Source organism: Falco rusticolus, unplaced genomic scaffold (genome assembly GCF_015220075.1).
Source record: "Falco rusticolus isolate bFalRus1 unplaced genomic scaffold, bFalRus1.pri scaffold_55_arrow_ctg1, whole genome shotgun sequence".
NCBI lineage: Eukaryota > Metazoa > Chordata > Aves > Falconiformes > Falconidae > Falco > Falco rusticolus.
The window spans coordinates 7,323-24,223 of NW_023618234.1; the positions used below are offsets into that span (position 1 = coordinate 7,323).

Below are 16,901 nucleotides of genomic sequence, written 5' to 3' on the forward strand. Positions count from 1 at the left end.
TTTTCTGTTTCCAGCTTTTTTCCTGCTCTTTTTCAGTTTCCACATTTTTTTTTTATCCTGATTTTGTCAGTTTCCAGCTTTTTTATCCTGATTTTTTTCAGTTTCCAGCTTGTTTTATCCTGGTTTTTTTCACTTTTCAGCTTTTTTATCCTGATTTTTTCAGTTTCCAGCTTGTTTTATCCTGTTTTTTTTCACTTTCCAGCTTTTTATTTCCTGTTTTTTTTGCAGTGTCCAGCTTTTTTATCCTGTTTTTTTTTTTTCATTTTCCAGCATTTTTATCCTGGTTTTTTTCAGTCTCCAGCTTGTTTTTATCCTGGTTTTTTTTACAGTTTCCAGCTTTTTATCGTGATTTTTTCAGCATCCAGCTGTTTTATCTTGATTTTTCAGTTTCCAGCTTTTTTATCCGGACTTTTTCACTTTCCAGCTCGTTTCCCCCCCCGATTTTTTTCACTTTCCAGCCTGTTTCATTTCCCCACCTGCTGCAGGAAGCACACACACCCCCCCTTTCCCCCCCTTTTCCGCCTGGCTGCTCCCCACTGGCCTCATTCCGCTCAGAATCCCGCCGGGTTCAGACACGCAAGCGGTCGCCGCGGCGGAGGGGGGGGTTGACTCAAACACACCGGGGACCAAAGCAGGCGGCATCTCGTTTGCTTCTTAATTAGATGATCCTTGAGGACGAGGCTAATTTAGGATTTAAACCAGTGGAGACTCCGGCGTTGAGTTGGCCAAGGGTTGGGTTTTGGTGGGCTCCGGCGCTCCGTAGGGAATCCCCCCCACTTCCCTCCGGAGCTGGCAGGAATTTTTCCAGCTTTATTTTTATTTCCCCAGGGATTTTTGTTTTGTTTTGTTTTTTTTTTCCCTAACCAGGAGCTTCACCACTGTGGCAGAGCGGCGAAACCCAGGCCTGGCCGCGTTCCCGGCTGCCGTGGGAAAAGCAAAACCATCCAGGCTCTTTCATCCCGGTGAGAAGCCGTCGCCGTTCCGTGTTCTGGGGGAAAAAAAGGAGGAAAAAAGGAGGAAAAAAGGAGCCCCCCGGGAAGGGGGAAGCAAGGCCCCGTGCCGGGGTGGGGCCTGCATGTTGGCTAGGAGCCGGCGGCACGACGCTCCAGCGCTGGGAGGAAGGGAACGGCCGCGCTTGGCTCTGGCTCAGCCGCCACACCGGGAAGACGACGCGGCGATATCAACCACCACTCCCCCCCCGGTTTTGTTTTCCGGTGAGATTCCGGGTCACCGGCGCCGCTGTAGGGTGGTCGTGGTGGGATATGGTGGGGGTGGGACACAACGGCGGTAAATTTGGGAGCTGGTGGGGAATGATTCGGCCTCTTCCCAGCGTGGGGATGCTGAGGACCAGTGGGGGGGGGCGGTTCTTTTTCATGCAATTACGGACGGTTTTGTGTCCCTGTCACATCCCCAACCCCCAGTTTCAAGGGGTGTGTGTGTGATTTCCTCCTTTTTTCCCCCCAAGAAAAAACACGGGATCCCTTCGATCCCTTCCCCTGTGCCCCCCCCTTCCCCTGTTTGCTGCAGCCACCTCTTAATTTTAGCCCCCAGCTGTGAGGTTTCCGACGGCTCCCGGCTTAAATTAGCCACCAGATCCCCAAAATAGCCGGCGTGCTTTGGGGGAGGCTGGATCCTCCGCCGGGATATTTATATATATATATATATATATTTTTTTTTAGGAGAATTTGTCAGTCCCAACAGAAATTCATGGATGATTATGATTTTTTTTTTTTCTTTTAAATCCATATTCCAAGGAGTTGTTGGCGTAGCTGGGGCGGACTCTGACCCCGCCGCTGGGAGTGAGGAGCGACCTGTGCCCTCATCCCACCCCCAAGGCCAAGGTCCCTGCCTGGGAATTCCCAGAAATCTCCCAGCACTCTCGGAGGACCCGCCCTAAAAAGTTGTTTTTCCTGTTTTTTTTTCCTGGGTTTAAGGAAAAAAGCTTTTTTTTTTTTTTTTCTTTTTTTCCTGCCCTCCACTTCTGGGCTTCGGTTTGGCACTGCGGCGCAGCTGGGGAAACTGAGGCTCGGGAGGGGTTTGGCTACAGTGGAGCCGCCGCGTTTTCCGACTGTCCGTTGGCATTTCCTCAGATGTTTCCTCCTTGGGTTTTCCGTCTCAGTGAAAAATCTTTCCCTGATATGGGTGTTTTCCCAGTCCTAGGGGAAAAATAAAAAGGCAGCGTTTGATGACGCAGGGGTTAGAGCCGGCACCGCCGTCCCATGGTGTCCCTCGGCATGGAGCCGTCGCCAGCACCTCTTGCTGATCTGGATTCAGTGCCAGGGCGAGAAACAAATTCCCTCTTTTAAACCAATTCCAGCTTTCACCGCGATGCTCTGGGCTAAATCTTTCCTCGCAGATGGCGGCACCGTCCCATGCATCCGCCGAAGGCTTTCGGCATCGCTCTGAAACATCCCCGTTCTCTAAAAAATAATTAAAAAGCTGTAATTTGGATCCGGAAAGGTCCCTGATGCCACTCCTCCAGCTCTGGGATGCTGGGGAGAGGGGGCTACTGTTCATCTCCCACGCAAATATCCCAGCGTGGCAGGTACAAGGTGCAAAAACTCCTCCCAGGTGCCGATTTTTAGGTGAGGATTTTCTCTGGGCACCCACAGAAGTGGCAAAAAGAGGTAAAAAAAGGCGAGGGGGGAGGAACTGGCTTCGTTGTTTCCGCGTCTTTGAGCAGGAGAAGGGGTTAAAGCCTCCATCGCTTCATCGCTGGTTTTGCAGGATCTTGATAAAATAATTTGCGGAGGCGCCAGGGTGGGAAGAAAAGCCGCTGTCAGGAAGCGAGGGGCTGAAGAAGTGCCGGGTCTTCCCATAACAAAGCATATATTGCTGAAAATGAGCTAAAATAAATAAATTTTTTTATGTAGCAAAGCATAAAACGCTGAAAAGGGGCGGAAAGGAAACAATTTCTTCATGTCCTGAAGCCAAAATTGCTGAAAACGGGCAGAAAAAGAAACAAATTTTTACGTAGTGCAGCATAAATTGGTGGAAAAGAAACAAATTTCAGGGTACCGGAGCCTGAATTGTTGTAAATAGGTAAAAAAGTTGTAAATAAGTAAAAAAGTACCAAAACTTTAATGCTGCAAAGTCCAAATGGCTGAAAAGAAGCAAAATACTTGTGACCCCAAAGCTAAATGGCCAAAAATGGGTGGAAAAGCCACAAAATCTCGTGTGCCGAAGCCTGAATTGGTGAAATGGGGCAAAAAAGAAGAAATGGGTGTTAATTCTTGGGTTTTAATGAGTTTTTAGTGACGGTACCTACCATCATGCCATGCTAATTAGCATCAGCCTGGTGAGTGGCCACCCCTCCTTGGCCAAACCGCGGCGTTAATTGGGAGGCGAAACGTTCATCACCGACAGGGGGGAGGCTGCTAAAAACACGCGTAAATAAATTCTCGAGGGTTTTGGTTTGGGTTTTGCTCCCTTTCCAAGGTGTTTTCCACCCGTTTTGCAGCAGGTTGGGCACGCTGGTAACGCTCACATCGTTTCAGCGGGTTTACTTGGTGGCCGGCGCTGGAAAATGCCAGGAAATGGGATTTTAAGGATTTCTGCAAGGAAAAAAAAAAAAATTATTCCCTGCGTTTTTGCGGCCCACTGGCCCTTTCTCAGGCTGCGCTGGCAGCAAAAAGCCTTTTTTTGAGTTGGTTTTTTTTTTTTCTCCTCCCGGAGGACAAAGGGAAAGGGCGCTACCCGCAGCCCTGAACTTTCCCAGCGTTCACCCCGCTCGCAGCGGCGATCACAGGCAGCCTTTGTCCCGGCCCGCTGGGGCGCAGGGTTTCGGTTGGAGCCCAGAGCGAGGAAGAGGAGGAGGCAGCGACAGCGGTGGGGAGAAGTTGGGGTGAGGAAGAGCGATTTCGGTGCTGCTGGAAGACCTTGAAGCAAAGTTTTGGTGCTGTCTGGGAGGCGAAACAATCCTTTTCATGGCGGTGGTTGCTCCCCACCAGCATCATCTCACATCCTAACCCAGAAACATCCAATATTTCCGAGGGATGAGAGGCTTTTTTTCCTATAAATCCACTCTTTGGGGGATTTCAGTGCTTTTTCACGGCTAACTCACAACAGTCTGCAACTCCCTGGGCCAGTGCAAGGGGAGTGGAGCCGGGCAGCTTGTTGGCCCCGCACCCACAGCGTTCCGGTGAGCACCAGCGCTTCCCCAAATCCGGATCGCCACGAAGAAGCGCTTCCCTCAATCCCTGTCTCTCCGCGCACGGCAGCACTTCCACCGTCATCTTCTCGCCACCCCCACCACGGCGTCCTCACGGCGCCTGTATTTCACGCGAGCACCGCCTGTCATTACACCGCCCGCTTTAATCCGCCGGGGATTAACGAAGCCAAATTCTGCATCGTCAGGATATTTTTTTTTTCCCTTGCCGGAGCTGCTGGGAACGAGCTCACCGGTGCCGGCGTTCCTGACACCGACGGCATCGCCGCCGTCTCATCTCTGCTTCATCTCGAGCTGTTGTGCTGCGCTGCTGCTCCACCTCCTCTTCCCCCCGCGCTGCTGTCGACCGAATGGGACCTCGGGAGCAGCTCTGGCTGTAGCGGCGCGTACGTGGGCCTCTGTTTACAGGCGGGGAGGTGGAACGGTGTTTGTCAGCACCGGGGAGACGGGACGGTGTTTGTCGGTGCCGAGAAGAGGCAGTTGGGGGTGGGGAAGAAAGAATAAAGGGGGAATAATATGAGCAGCATAGACGGGACGAGAGCGCAGACGTGGTTTCGGCATCGCTTTCCAACGCTAACGGTGGCGCGTCAGGTGGTTGAAGGTGGGCGTGGGATTTTTCCATCCTCCTTTATATTTTTAAGGATAAATTTCAGGGGCGGCAAGCGGGGTGTAGTTTGGGGAAGGGGCGGGAGGATCTGGCAGCCGTCCAGGTGTCGGTGGGATCGTGCCACCCTCGGAACCCCAGCGCTTGGGATCCCAGAGAGCCAACACCTGCTGGCCGACGCGGTCGTTGAACACCGCCAGGCGCGTGGCTCCGTCTGCAATTAAAATGCCGGCCCTCGGGGAGGGCGTTTGGCTTGCTTCATCCGGCGTCGGCCGCGGACTGGTTTCACTGGTTCATTGGCACCGGCCAGGGCGGGTTTCGGCTGGGGCAAACTGCACCCGACATGGTTGCTGGGGCTGTAAAACACAGGTGGAGCGGCTGTTTCCCAGCTGGGCTTCGTGTTGTGTGGCAGCTGACGGGAACGCCGCCGCCAGGGAATCGGGCCTGACCTCTTGCCGCGATGGTTTGGGGGTGGGGTTGAAGCACAGGGCTCGGCCGCGGTGGTTTCGGCAGCGGTTTTGGCAGCGGTTGCACCATCAGCTCTCGCTTTCCTGGTGCGGCTGTACCAGGTGGTGCATTACACACAGCGTAAAGAGGCTGGAAGCTGTGGCGGGTGGTTGTTTTAGCGGTAGAGGGGCTCAGCGCGTGGACAAACCCGTCTCTAAATCACTTATAAATTCTGTTTTATATTTGCAGTCGACAGCAGATCAGATACGGTTTCGCAGAAACACGGCGCGATGGGATTTTGAAATATTTTTTCCCCAAAAAAATGAGTGATAAAGGCTAAACCTCCAGCCCTTCCCACTTGATTTGTGAAAATTAATGTTCAGGTGGCCCAAACCCTCTTTCATCCCTTTTTCTGTCCCACTGCAGCGTTTCCCAAGGTTGCGTACGACATTTATTATTGCGTAAAATACCCATTTTTGCCTTATTCCTCTGGTCAAAAGTCATGCCTAGAACCAAATGCATAAACCCTCCAGAGTTGAATGAATATGACCAAAACGGTGGGGGTAAAAAAAAACAACATTTCCTTCCCCCTCCTGCCTTAATCTCTATTATTTTTTATTTGGGCTGGTTGTTGGGTGGGGCTGGGTTGTGCGTGGCCAAGAGGAGAGGGAACCGAAAGGAAAAAATAGCTCTTTGGGGCTAGAAAAGCCGCGTCCCGACGCTGCGCTCTCCCTGTCTTTAACTCTGAACCCCGCTTCCCCCCACAAAAACGCAAATCCTCTTAGATTTCCAGCTCTGACCCTGGTTTTTCTCCCACTCGAAACAAATCCTGGGGAGAGGCACCTGGATTTAATTACCCCCGTTGTTTTGTTATCGATAACGCCGCCAACGAATTTTAGATAGAGGAGCGTAGAACGTCTGGAATTAATTTCCTGGGACGTGTTGAGGTTGAGGATCTCCACCCGACGTGTTATAACTTCCTTTTAAGAGGGTTTTTTTTGTTTTTTTTTTTTTTTTTTTAATTTGCAGATTCATTTTTTTTAAAGCTCACATCGCCGAGGTCGAGGAAGACGACGGTCTTTTGAGTTGGCGTGGAAGAGCTCCGCGCCTGGGCGAGATGTCCACCAAGGTGCCGATCTACCTGAAGAGGGGGAGCAGGAAGGGGAAGAAGGAGAAGCTCCGCGACATCCTCTCCTCCGACATGATCAGCCCGCCCTTGGGGGACTTCAGGCACACGATTCACATCGGCAGCGGCGGGGAGAGCGACATGTTTGGGGACATCTCCTTCCTTCAGGGCAAGTTTCATCTCCTCCCCAGGACCGAAGGAAGCTTCGACTCCGACAAGGACAGCCCCGATGCGGCACCATTCGAGTTCTCCAGGACGGCCACTATCTCCGGATGCCAGCAGCCCTCCTCGGAGACTTCATCCCCCCTCCTCAAAAACGCCATCTCCTTGCCCGTCATTGGGGGGCCGCAGGCGCTGACGCTGCCCTCGGCGCAAGCCCCGCCGAAACCACCGCGGTTGCACCTCGATGACAAAGCCCCGGCGGTGCCAAGCGGGGAGGAGGACGGCGAGGGTGGGAGCGCCGCCTCGCTGCTGCATCCCTGCGCCTCCCGTTTCGCTGCTCCAACGAACGGCTTCGCCGAGGAGAAGGGTAGTGCCGAGCCGGCTTTCCTCTCCCACGCTGGCTCCCTCCTCTCCCTCCATGTGGATTTGGGGCCGTCCATTTTGGAGGACGTCCTGCAAGTGATGGAGAAGCACCAAGCAGAGGGAGTGGGTGGATCTATACAGGATTCGGGCAGGCAGGAAATCTTGACGTGAAGGCGACTGGAGGTAAAGACGCCGAGAAACGGATTATTATCAATTTTTTTGGTGGGGTGGGGGGGTGGTGGTTTCCAAAAATCGCAGCTGGAACTCATGAGGTTTGACTCCACGCACCTCCCCCACCCGGTGTGCTGATGGCGATGTGTTGTTTCCTCTCGCAGAGCCCGTCGTGCGAACGGGACGTGAGCGTTTCTCCTCGGTGCCGCTCCTTGCAGACCTACGGCTGTTCCCTCGCTGTGGGGAGGAAGGGGGAAAAAAAAAACCCAACCCAACAAACCACCCTACGAAGCCAAGATGAAAACAGGTGGCACTCGCTGCCCGGTTGTATCGCCGCTTGCCTGTATCTACTTCACCTTTAGCGACGCATTGAACCGTTAACACCGCGCCGACCGGTAGAAATAATCTGCCGCGCCGCTAGAAGCGTTTGTTGTACCGGATGGGATGAAACGGCGATGGTTGAATTCCCAAATGTCTCAGTCAGGAGGATTTTGGGGGTTTCGGGGTTGGTTTGAGGGGGTTTTTTTGGCTTGAAGAGGGGCTGGGGTTTGCGCTCGGTTGAGGCGAAGGCGTGACGCTCGCTGCGTGCCGACCGCCTGAACGTCAAGGTGATGCCAAACGTCAGCCTTCGCCTTTGTATCCTCAAAATCGGTAAATTTGGCAGTGACGTGGCTAAAGGCTCCGTTGGGCTTTAACACCTCTAATGTCTCTAAAAGCTCTCCACGGAGAAGCTAAAAACACCCACCTTCTCAGGCTGTATTTTAGCAACTAAATCCATGGCCGGAGCTTGGGGTTTTAAGATAAAAAATAACAAAACACACCCCACCCCACCCCACAAAAAAAAAAAAAAAAAAAAAAGAAAGAAAATGTGCTGAGTGAAGGGTGAGCGACCGCCTGGCCAGATTCCGGCACGATGGGGTGAAATTCATCCTCCCGAAAGACGCCGTCACCATCAATCGCGGATCGTTTGGCCGGACGGAGGAAGGAGGGGGTGAAGCGCTTCAGCACGCAGAAAGGAATGCGAATCCCTTCTGCTTTTTTTAAAAAAATAATAATAGTAATAAATAAAATCGCTGGAAACGGCAATTGTGCTGACATCGGGGTGACGAGTCCTCCGTGCCCGGCTTTGCTCCTCTTTCCCAATCTCCGAAGCCTGTCAGACTCGGTAAGGGTGTAAAAGCAAGCGGGACCTCGTTTCCTAGATGCCGTCATTAATTAACTGCATCATTTTTAACCGTTTCTGGTAGTTTTAGCCCCGAATGAGGCTGGGAGTCATGTCCCCTCCCTGTAGTGAGGAATTAAGGCACCTCTGGAAGAACATGCTGAATTTTCCTGGCTTGCCAGAGGCTGACCGTGTTATTTCTTGACATCGTTGATGGCTGTTTCTTACAGGTATCATTAACGAGTCATTAGATTAACGAGCTCGTAGCTCCCCACAGTCTGTCCTGGCTCTTGCTTGCTCTTGCGTCCACCGGGGCACTCTCACCCCAAGACAGAAACACTTTTTTGGTAGGAACACCAAAAACTGGGGGTTAAACCCGTTTTTCAAGCCTTCAGCCTGCCACGTAATTAAGAAAACGAGGTTAATTGAGCTCGGTCCAGGCTGGGTTCAATTTCTATTTCATTTGCTGCTGTTCAACCCTTACCTGGTCCAGATTGCCAGTGCCTCCTCCGAACGACACCCATCCACGTGGCAGTGGTTTATTTTTAGGATTTTTTTACTTAGTTTAGGATTTTTCAATTTATTTTAGCATTTATTTTTTCTTACCAGAAATAATTCCAGCAACGGGGCAGGGGTGTTTTAAAGCATCGTTCGTAACTAATTTACCCCGGTGACGGCCTATTTTGGTGGGAGATGCGACGCAGGTGCCCACTCCCCTCTTTTCTCCCTGAAGCGCCGCAGTGACTGGGCAAACAATTTGAAGGAAAAAGCCCCAAAATCCTGGAATGGATAATTTGGGTGGTTTTCAGAGCATTTTGGTGTTTATTTTTTGCGGCCCGACATCTTGCTGTGGAGCGAGGTGGGTTGTGACAACACGAAGGCGTTTGTTATCATGGATTTCACCTTAATTAGTGAATTAAAGTGAGCTGGGGATGATGATGATGATGATGGAGTTTGCCCCCCACCCCTGCCTAATTATCGTCAGCAATTATGAAACAACTGCTGCCGGATCTGGTTATTTCAAAATAACGCCGCTGAGGTAACGGCCAAAATCCCTTTTTTCTCCGCTTTTTTTTTGCTCCTTCCACTTGTAACAAGCCAGGGGACGGATTTGGGGTGTTAATGGCTTTAATTGGGCACCTTGCTCGCTCTGGACAGCTCCCGGTGGCATCCAAGCGCATCCATCCGTCCCCTCGTCATCCTGCTCTGCTCCGGGGATGGAATCCCACGCCGACGGCTCGGCTCTGAGATCCGAGAGCTGCTCTTACGAGGGGCTAAATAGAAAAAGGCACTTTAATTTGCTGGATTTGGGGCGGTTTTCTGCTATGAAAAGGTGACGCTTCTTGTCTGCAAGACACCTCCGCCCTCCCCTCTGCCCGCCACTGCTGCCCCTCAGGCTATATTTGATATCACCCCCGTGAAATTATCCCGATTTTAATTTTTTCCCCTGTTTTTCCAGGCATACTCTCATCTCCTTAGCTGCAAAAATAACGCCTTTAATTAATTTTCAGCTATTAGCAATAAAATCGTTTGGGATTCCCCCTGCCCCGGGGTTTCTCTACAAGATGGGGGCTTCCTACAGCCCCCTGCCCCATTCTGTCCCTAATTAATCACTCATTAAATCGCTGATTTATGCAAAAAGCTGTTGCTAAACCCTGGGGTGGTTGTTTTTTTTTTTTTATACCCTGTTCTAAGAAGCGTGAGTCACTCGCGCAGAAACGCCGTTCCCTGCTCTGACTCAGCCGGCACGTGCCAAACAACCTCTTTCCCCCTCGCTTTTTCAGGGATTTACGGCAAAATAAATTAACGAGGGGCTTAATTAATTCCGGCAGGGGGCAACGGGTGTCCACAGGTGGACGGTTTGGGGGGAGGTTACAGGCTGAGGCGGTTGTTCGCAGTCTTAATTATCCCCCAACTTCTTCGTTATCCCCAAGATTTCCGGGCAGCGGATTAACGACACGATAAACTCGGTGAACGCCTACGCCGACGTTTGGCATTCGACCCCCCCCCCCCCAACCTCCACCCCCGCCGCGGGGTTGGTGCGCCTGACCCTGCCGCAACGCCTGTAGCCCGAGCGTCACAACCGTTTCACCACCGGCGACAAGAGCGTTGATTTTTATTGACGGGGCAGGAAGAGCAAGAGGCTGCGTGCACGCAAATAACAGCCAGTGTGGGATTAAGAGGAGGAGGAAGGGCAGGGAGAAAGGTTTAGAGCCCTCCGTAACCTTGGGCAGCGCTGGAAAAATAAGTAATTTCCCAGCAAAAAGGAGGGGGAGGGGGGGGGGAGTGAGGAAAGTGGAAACAAGATGGAAAATAAAGAGAGGATTTCACCTGGAAGCCGTCGTCTGCCGAACCGTGCTCACCGTGGGGCAACCGCGTGTCCGCCGCTCTGCCCTGTGGGATGAATGTTGAGATCGCTGGTTAATTTGGGTTGGATAAAAAGGGAAAGAGCTCAAAAATGTACATTTTTGACATGGATTTCTAGGGGTAAAGAGGCTGGAGGGGGGGTTGGTTTCGGGGTTTCTGCCAGCACCACACGCTGAAACCATAAACTCCCGTTGGGAATCTACGGAGGTTTGAGATGTGATGGGGAGGGCTCCCACCTGAACCCCACCTATCCATCATCTCATCCTCCCCCATCCTTCTTTTCCAACCACCTCCTGGCATCCTTCGGCCTCCCCACTCCATCAAACTCTTCCTTCCTTCCTTCCCCACCATCCCAACACCCTCCCCCCCCCCCCTTTTCCCCCATCTCCCCTTTCCACTCTCCCCCACCCCATCCCTACCCCTTGTCCTTCCTGCCAGGTCTGTGCTCTTCCACGTCCACCTCCCGCCTCCATTTTGCCCCCCACTCTCCCTCCCCGCCACCCTCCGTCCTCCCCAGCACCCTCAGTCCTCCTCCCTGCCACCCTCCATAGCACCCTTCATCCTCAGCGTCCTCCATCCTCAACACCATCCATCCTCCCTGCCAATCTTCACCTTCTTCAGCATGCTGCACCCTCCATGGCACCCTACGTCCTCCTCAGCACCCTTCATCCTCCCTGCCACCTTCCATCGCACCTCCCATCTTCCCTGCCACCCTTCGTCCTCCTCAGCACCCTCCATCATCCTCACCATGCTCCATAGCACCCTTCATCTTCCACAGCACCCTCCGTCCTCCTCAGCACCCTCCATCCTCCTCGCCATGTTCCATAGCACCCTCAACCTCCCTGCCACCTTCGTCCTCCTCAGCACCCTTCGTCCTCCTCAGCACTCTCTATCATCCTCACAGTGCTCCATAGCACCCTTCATTCTCCTCAGCACCCTCAGATCTCCCTGCCACCCTTCGTCCTCCTCAGCACCCTCCATCCTCCTCGCCATGCTCCATAGCACCCTCCGTCCTCCTCAGCACCCTTCATCCCCCTCAGCCCTCCCTGCCACCCTCCGTCCTCCTCACCATGCTCCATCCTTCCTATCACCCTCCTCAGCACCCTCAGCCCTCCACAGCACCCTCCATAGCACCCTCATCCCCCTCAGCACCCTCCATAGCACCCTCATCCCCCTTCATCCCCCTCAGCACCGTCCATCCCCCTCAGCCCTCCGTAGCACCCTCATCCCCCTCAGCCCTCCATAGCACCCTCATCCCCCTCAGCACCCTCATCCCCCTCAGCACCCTCACCCCCCTCAGCCCTCCATAGCACCCTCCATCCCCCTCAGCCCTCCATAGCACCCTCATCCTCCTCAGCACCCTCATCCCCCTCAGCCCTCCATAGCACCCTCATCCTCCTCAGCACCCTCAGCCCCCTCCATAGCACCCTCATCCCCCTCAGCACCGTCCATCCCCCTCAGCCCTCCATAGCACCCTCATCCTCCTCAGCACCCTCCATCCCCCTCAGCCCTCCATAGCGCCCTCATCCTCCTCAGCGCCCTCATCCTCCTCAGCGCCCTCATCCTCCTCAGCGCCCTCATCCTCCTCAGCGCCCTCATCCCCCTCAGCCCTCCATAGCGCCCTCATCCCCCTCAGCCCTCCATAGCGCCCTCCATCCCCCTCAGCCCTCCACAGCTCCCTCAGCCCTCCACAGCACCCTCAGCCCTCCACAGCACCCTCAGCCCTCCACAGCACCCTCAGCCCTCCACAGCTCCCTCAGCCCTCCACAGCTCCCTCAGCCCTCCACAGCTCCCTCAGCCCTCCACAGCTCCCTCAGCCCTCCACAGCTCCCTCCATCCCCCTCAGCACCCTCCATAGCACCCTCATCCTCCCCAGCACCCTCCATCCCCCTCAGCCCCCTCCATCCCCCTCAGCACCCTCCATAGCACCCTCATCCTCCCCAGCACCCTCCATCCCCCTCAGCCCCCTCCAGCCCCCTCAGCACCCTCCATAGCACCCTCATCCTCCCCAGCACCCTCCATCCCCCTCAGCCCCCTCCAGCCCCCTCAGCACCCTCCATAGCACCCTCATCCTCCCCAGCACCCTCCATCCCCCTCAGCCCTCCATAACTCCCCCCGCCGCTCCCTCCCCTCACGCTGCCGCCGCCTCCCCTCAGACTTTCCCGCCTTTCCCGCGCGCCGCGGCGGGGCGGGGCCAGGCGGGGCGGGGGCGGAGCACGGCGCCTGCGCAGCGCGGCCCCGCCCCCCTCCCCCCACCCCGCCCGCCGCGCATGCGCAGTGCCCGGCGCGGCGCCCCGGCGGCGGAGGCAAGATGGCGGCGGTGGTACAGAATGTGGTGAAGCTGTGAGTGCGCCGTGTCCCCCTTTCCCCCCCCCCCACCCCCCCCCCCCCGCGGCGGGGAATGGTGCGGTCCGGCCCAGCGCGGGAAAGCGGGGTTCCCCCTCCCCGCCTGTCTCCGGCGGGCGGAACCAAGTGCGTGAGGGGAGGGGGGGGGGGTTCATTGTTCATGGGGAACTTTGCCGGGGGGGGGTGTAGGAGCTGCTTGTGTCGTTCTGGGGGGGGGAGACCCCGTCGCGTGGTGTTATAAAGGGGTTATAGACCCCCCCGGGGGGGGGGTTCACCCTGAGTGGGGGACCTATAGAATCCGGAGCGGGGGGCGGGGCTCAATGTATGGCCTTGTGAGGGGGCCCTGTAGGGGCCGAGGTGTGAGGGGGAGTGATCGCTGTAGATCGCTGTGAGAGGATCTTGTAGATCCTGAACCTCCCCAAGGCGCTTGGAGGGAGGCCTGTGTGGGGATCACCCCCTGTATCATCCTGGGGAGGGGTCGTATAGAAACCAGGGGTGCCCCCCCCCCCCCCCATATATCCCCTTGAGGGGGGCTCTATAGGACACCCAGTGGGGGTGTCCCCCCTATATATCCCAGTTTGGGTGTCCCTATACATGAGGCACCCCCGCTATATGGCCCCATACGGCCCCCCCCTATGTCTCTGTGGAGGAGGGGGGGGTCCCTGCTTTATGCCCCTATAGGGCCCTGGGGGGGGGGGGTTGGGTCTCCTCTATATGCCCTTACGAGGGGAACCTATAGAGCCCTGGGGATGGAGCTTCTCCCTATAAGGGCCCTATAGACCCCCGGGGGGGTCCCCACATATAGCCCCCTATAGGGGGGCACCCCCTATACAGCCCTAATTGGGGGGGGGGGTGTATATATACCCTTGGGAGGGTATAGAGCCCCCCGCTGCCCCCCCTGCTCTAGCAAGGGGGGGGGACAGGAGGGTCCCCTCTAACGAGCTGGGGTTCGTTAAGGGGTGTTGGGGGCCCCCCTAACGAGCGGAGAGTTAATTAAGAGGCTTTGGGGTCCCCCCTAATGAGCTGGGTTCATTAAGAGGCTTTGGGGTCCCCTCTGATGAGCTGAGAGTTAATTAAGAGGCTTTGGGGTCCCCCCTAACGAGCTGGGGTTCATTAAGAGGCTTTGGGGTCCCCCCTAACGAGCTGGGGTTCATTAAGAGGCTTTGGGGTCCCCCCTAACGAGCTGAGGGTTAATTAAGAGGCTTTGGGGTCTCCTTTGACAAGCTGGGGTCCCCCCTAATGAGCTGGGGTTCATTAAGTGTCTTTGGGCTCCCCTCTGAGGAGCTGGGAGTTAATTAAGAGGCTTTGGGGTCCCCCCTAACGAGCTGGGGTTCATTAAGAGGCTTTGGGGTCCCCCCTAATGAGCTGGGTTCATTAAGAGGCTTTGGGGTCCCCTCTGATGAGCTGAGAGTTAATTAAGAGGCTTTGGGGTCCCCCCTAACGAGCTGGGGTTCATTAAGAGGCTTTGGGGTCCCCCCTAACGAGCTGGGTTCATTAAGAGGCTTTGGGGTCCCCTCTGATGAGCTGAGAGTTAATTAAGAGGCTTTGGGGTCCCCCCTAACGAGCTGGGGTTCATTAAGAGGCTTTGGGGTCTCCTTTGACAAACTGGGGTCCCCCCTAATGAGCTGGGGTTCATTAAGTGTCTTTGGGTTCCCCTCTGAGGAGCTGAGAGTTCATTAATAGGCTTTGGGGTCCCCCCTAACGAGCTGGGGTTCATTAATAGGCTTTGGGGTCCCCCCTAATGAGCTGGGTTCATTAAGAGGCTTTGGGGTCCCCTCTGAGGAGCTGAGAGTTAATTAAGAGGCTTTGGGGTCCCCCCTAACGAGCTGGGGTTCATTAAGTGTCTTTGTGGTCCCCTCTGATGAGCTGAAGGTTCATTAAGAGGCTTTGGGGTCCCCCCTAACGAGCTGAGGGTTAATTAAGAGGCTTTGGGGTCTCCTTTGACAAACTGGGGTCCCCCCTAACGAGCTGGGGTTCGTTAAGAGGCTTTGGGGTCCCCTCTGAGGAGCTGAGGGTTAATTAAGAGGCTTTGGGGTCCACCCTAACGAGCTGGGGTCCCCTCTGATGAGCTGGGGTTCGTTAAGAGGCTTTGGGGTCTCCTCTGACAAACTGGGGTCTCCTCTAATGAGCTGGGGTTCATTAAGAGGCTTGGGGGTCTCCTCTAATGAGCTGGGGTTCGTTAAGAGGCTTTGGGGTCCCCTCTGAGGAGCTGAGAGTTAATTAAGAGGCTTTGGGGTCCCCCCTAATGAGCTGGGGTTCGTTAAGAGGCTTTGGGGTCCCCTCTGAGGAGCTGAGAGTTAATTAAGAGGCTTTGGGGTCCCCCCTAACGAGCTGGGGTTCGTTAATGGGTGCTGGGGTCCCCTCTGACGAGCTGAGAGTTAATTACGAGGCTCAAGCAGCACCTTGCCTCACCCCCCTCCATCACACCAATTAATTTTATTAATTTTAGGCGCCTATTAATTTTTTTTGCCCGCCAGCAAAACGGAGAGGTGAAAAAATCAAAATTGACTTTTTCGGAAATTTCCTCAGCGACCTGCTGACGTGCCGAGATTTCCTGGAAGTTGCTCTGACGACTTCCTCGACGCCCCAGAAGGCACTAAATTACCGCCGGGAGCGTTAATTGGGTTCGTTAGAGCGGTTAAAAACGTATTTCATCCGTCCTGCTGCCTTCGATAGCTCCTTCCCGCGTTTCCCGCCGATTTTCAGCCAAAAATCAGCCGTTTTTCAGTCAAAAATCAACCAATTTTCAGCCGAAAATCAGCGATTTTCAGCCGATTTTCAGCCGAAAATCAGCCAATTTCTAGCCGATTTTCAGCCAAAACCCAGCCAATTTTCAGCTGATTTTCAGCCGAAAATCAGCAATTTTCAGCCAATTTTCAGCCGATTTTCAGACGAAAATCAGCAATTTTCAGCCGATTTTCAGCCAAAACCCAGCCAATTTTCAGCCGATTTTCAGCCGAAAATCAGCAATTTTCAGCCAATTTTCAGCCGATTTTCAGCCGAAAATCAGCAATTTTCAGCCGATTTTCAGCCAAAACCTAGCCAATTTTCAGCCGATTTTCAGCCGAAAATCAGCAATTTTCAGCCGATTTTCAGCCGAAAATCAGCAATTTTCAGCCAATTTTCAGCCGATTTCTAGCTGAAAATCAGCTAATTTCTAGCCGAAAATCAGCAATTTTCAGCCAATTTTCCGCCGAAAATCAGCCAATTTTCAGCCGAAAATCAGCCGAAAATCAGCCGATTTCTAGCCGATTTTCAACCAAAAATCAGCCAATTTTCCGCCAATTTTCAGCTGATTTTCTAGCTGAGAACCAGCCAATTTTCTAGCTGAAAATCAGCCAAAAATCAGTCGATTTTCAGCCAATTTTCAGCTGAAAATCAACCAATTTTCAGCCAAAAATCAGCCAATTATCAGCCGATTTTCAGCCAATTATCAGCCGATTTTCAGCTGAAAATCAGCTGAAAATCAGCCATTTTAAGCGGATTTTCAGCCAATATTCAGCTGATTTTCAGCCAATTTTCAGCCGATTTTCAACTGATTTTCTCCTTTTTCTCCACCCCCCCTTGAAGCGCTTTGCTTTGGGGACGGACACCCCCCAAACGGCGTCAAGGGATATTGATAAAGTTTCTCCGTCGGAGCTGGAGGCAAAATTTCCGTTTTTCCCGTGTCCCCCTGTCCTCCTCGGCGCTTGAAAAAACCCCGTTTTGTGAAATTTCACGTTTTTCAAAATGCCGGAGCCAAATCGTGGTACGTTTCTCGCCCAGCCCACGAAGCCACCGTTCATTTGCACTTCAACCGACGTTAAACTTTTATTTTAGCGGATAATTCCTTTATTTTAGGGAATAATTCCCTTTTTTTTGGCCCCCTCCGAGCCCTGAAATCCATCCAGCGGGAAGGAAAGAAACGGTTCAACTAAACTTTTTGGGGTTTTATCACCCAAACCCGCCGAGTTTTCCTCCGCTGCCTCACAAGGAGGTTTGAGGG

At 53.9% G+C, this 16,901-nt stretch overlaps 2 protein-coding genes and 2 long non-coding RNA genes across 7 annotated transcripts in view; 3 read left to right on the forward strand and 1 right to left on the reverse strand.

Moving 5' to 3' along the window:
- The first annotated feature begins 721 nt into the window (after positions 1-721).
- Positions 722-7,295, forward strand: CDC42EP2 (CDC42 effector protein 2). Of its 4 annotated transcripts, none has more exons than XM_037374861.1 (3): positions 722-962; positions 6,249-7,053; positions 7,206-7,295. In XM_037374861.1, the coding sequence occupies exon 2, from the start codon at positions 6,337-6,339 to the stop codon at positions 7,039-7,041; it is 705 nt and encodes a 234-aa protein (XP_037230758.1). In that variant the 5' UTR covers positions 722-962; positions 6,249-6,336; the 3' UTR covers positions 7,042-7,053; positions 7,206-7,295. The 4 variants fall into 4 exon arrangements, with proteins under 4 accessions (XP_037230758.1, XP_037230757.1, XP_037230754.1 ...); XM_037374860.1 differs by having other exon boundaries at positions 863-1,214; XM_037374857.1 differs by lacking the exon at positions 722-962 and adding an exon at positions 4,025-4,554.
- Positions 7,296-7,561: 266 nt separating this feature from the next.
- LOC119142139 lies at positions 7,562-11,637 on the reverse strand. Its single transcript, XR_005102169.1, has 3 exons — positions 11,318-11,637; positions 10,535-10,597; positions 7,562-9,477 (listed from the first exon to the last, which is right to left on the reverse strand). It is a non-coding gene; the product is annotated as an uncharacterized LOC119142139 (long non-coding RNA).
- A 1,219-nt stretch (positions 11,638-12,856) lies between these two features.
- Positions 12,857-16,901, forward strand: part of LOC119142131 (zinc finger protein ubi-d4-like) — a 31,281-nt gene continuing 27,236 nt past the window's right edge. Inside the window, 1 exon segment of the mRNA XM_037374854.1 lies at positions 12,857-12,913. Within this exon segment, the coding sequence (XP_037230751.1) occupies positions 12,882-12,913 (32 nt within the window). The 5' untranslated portion in view covers positions 12,857-12,881.
- On the forward strand, positions 14,620-16,046 carry LOC119142135. The gene is made up of 2 exons (XR_005102167.1): positions 14,620-14,970; positions 15,131-16,046. It is a non-coding gene; the product is annotated as an uncharacterized LOC119142135 (long non-coding RNA).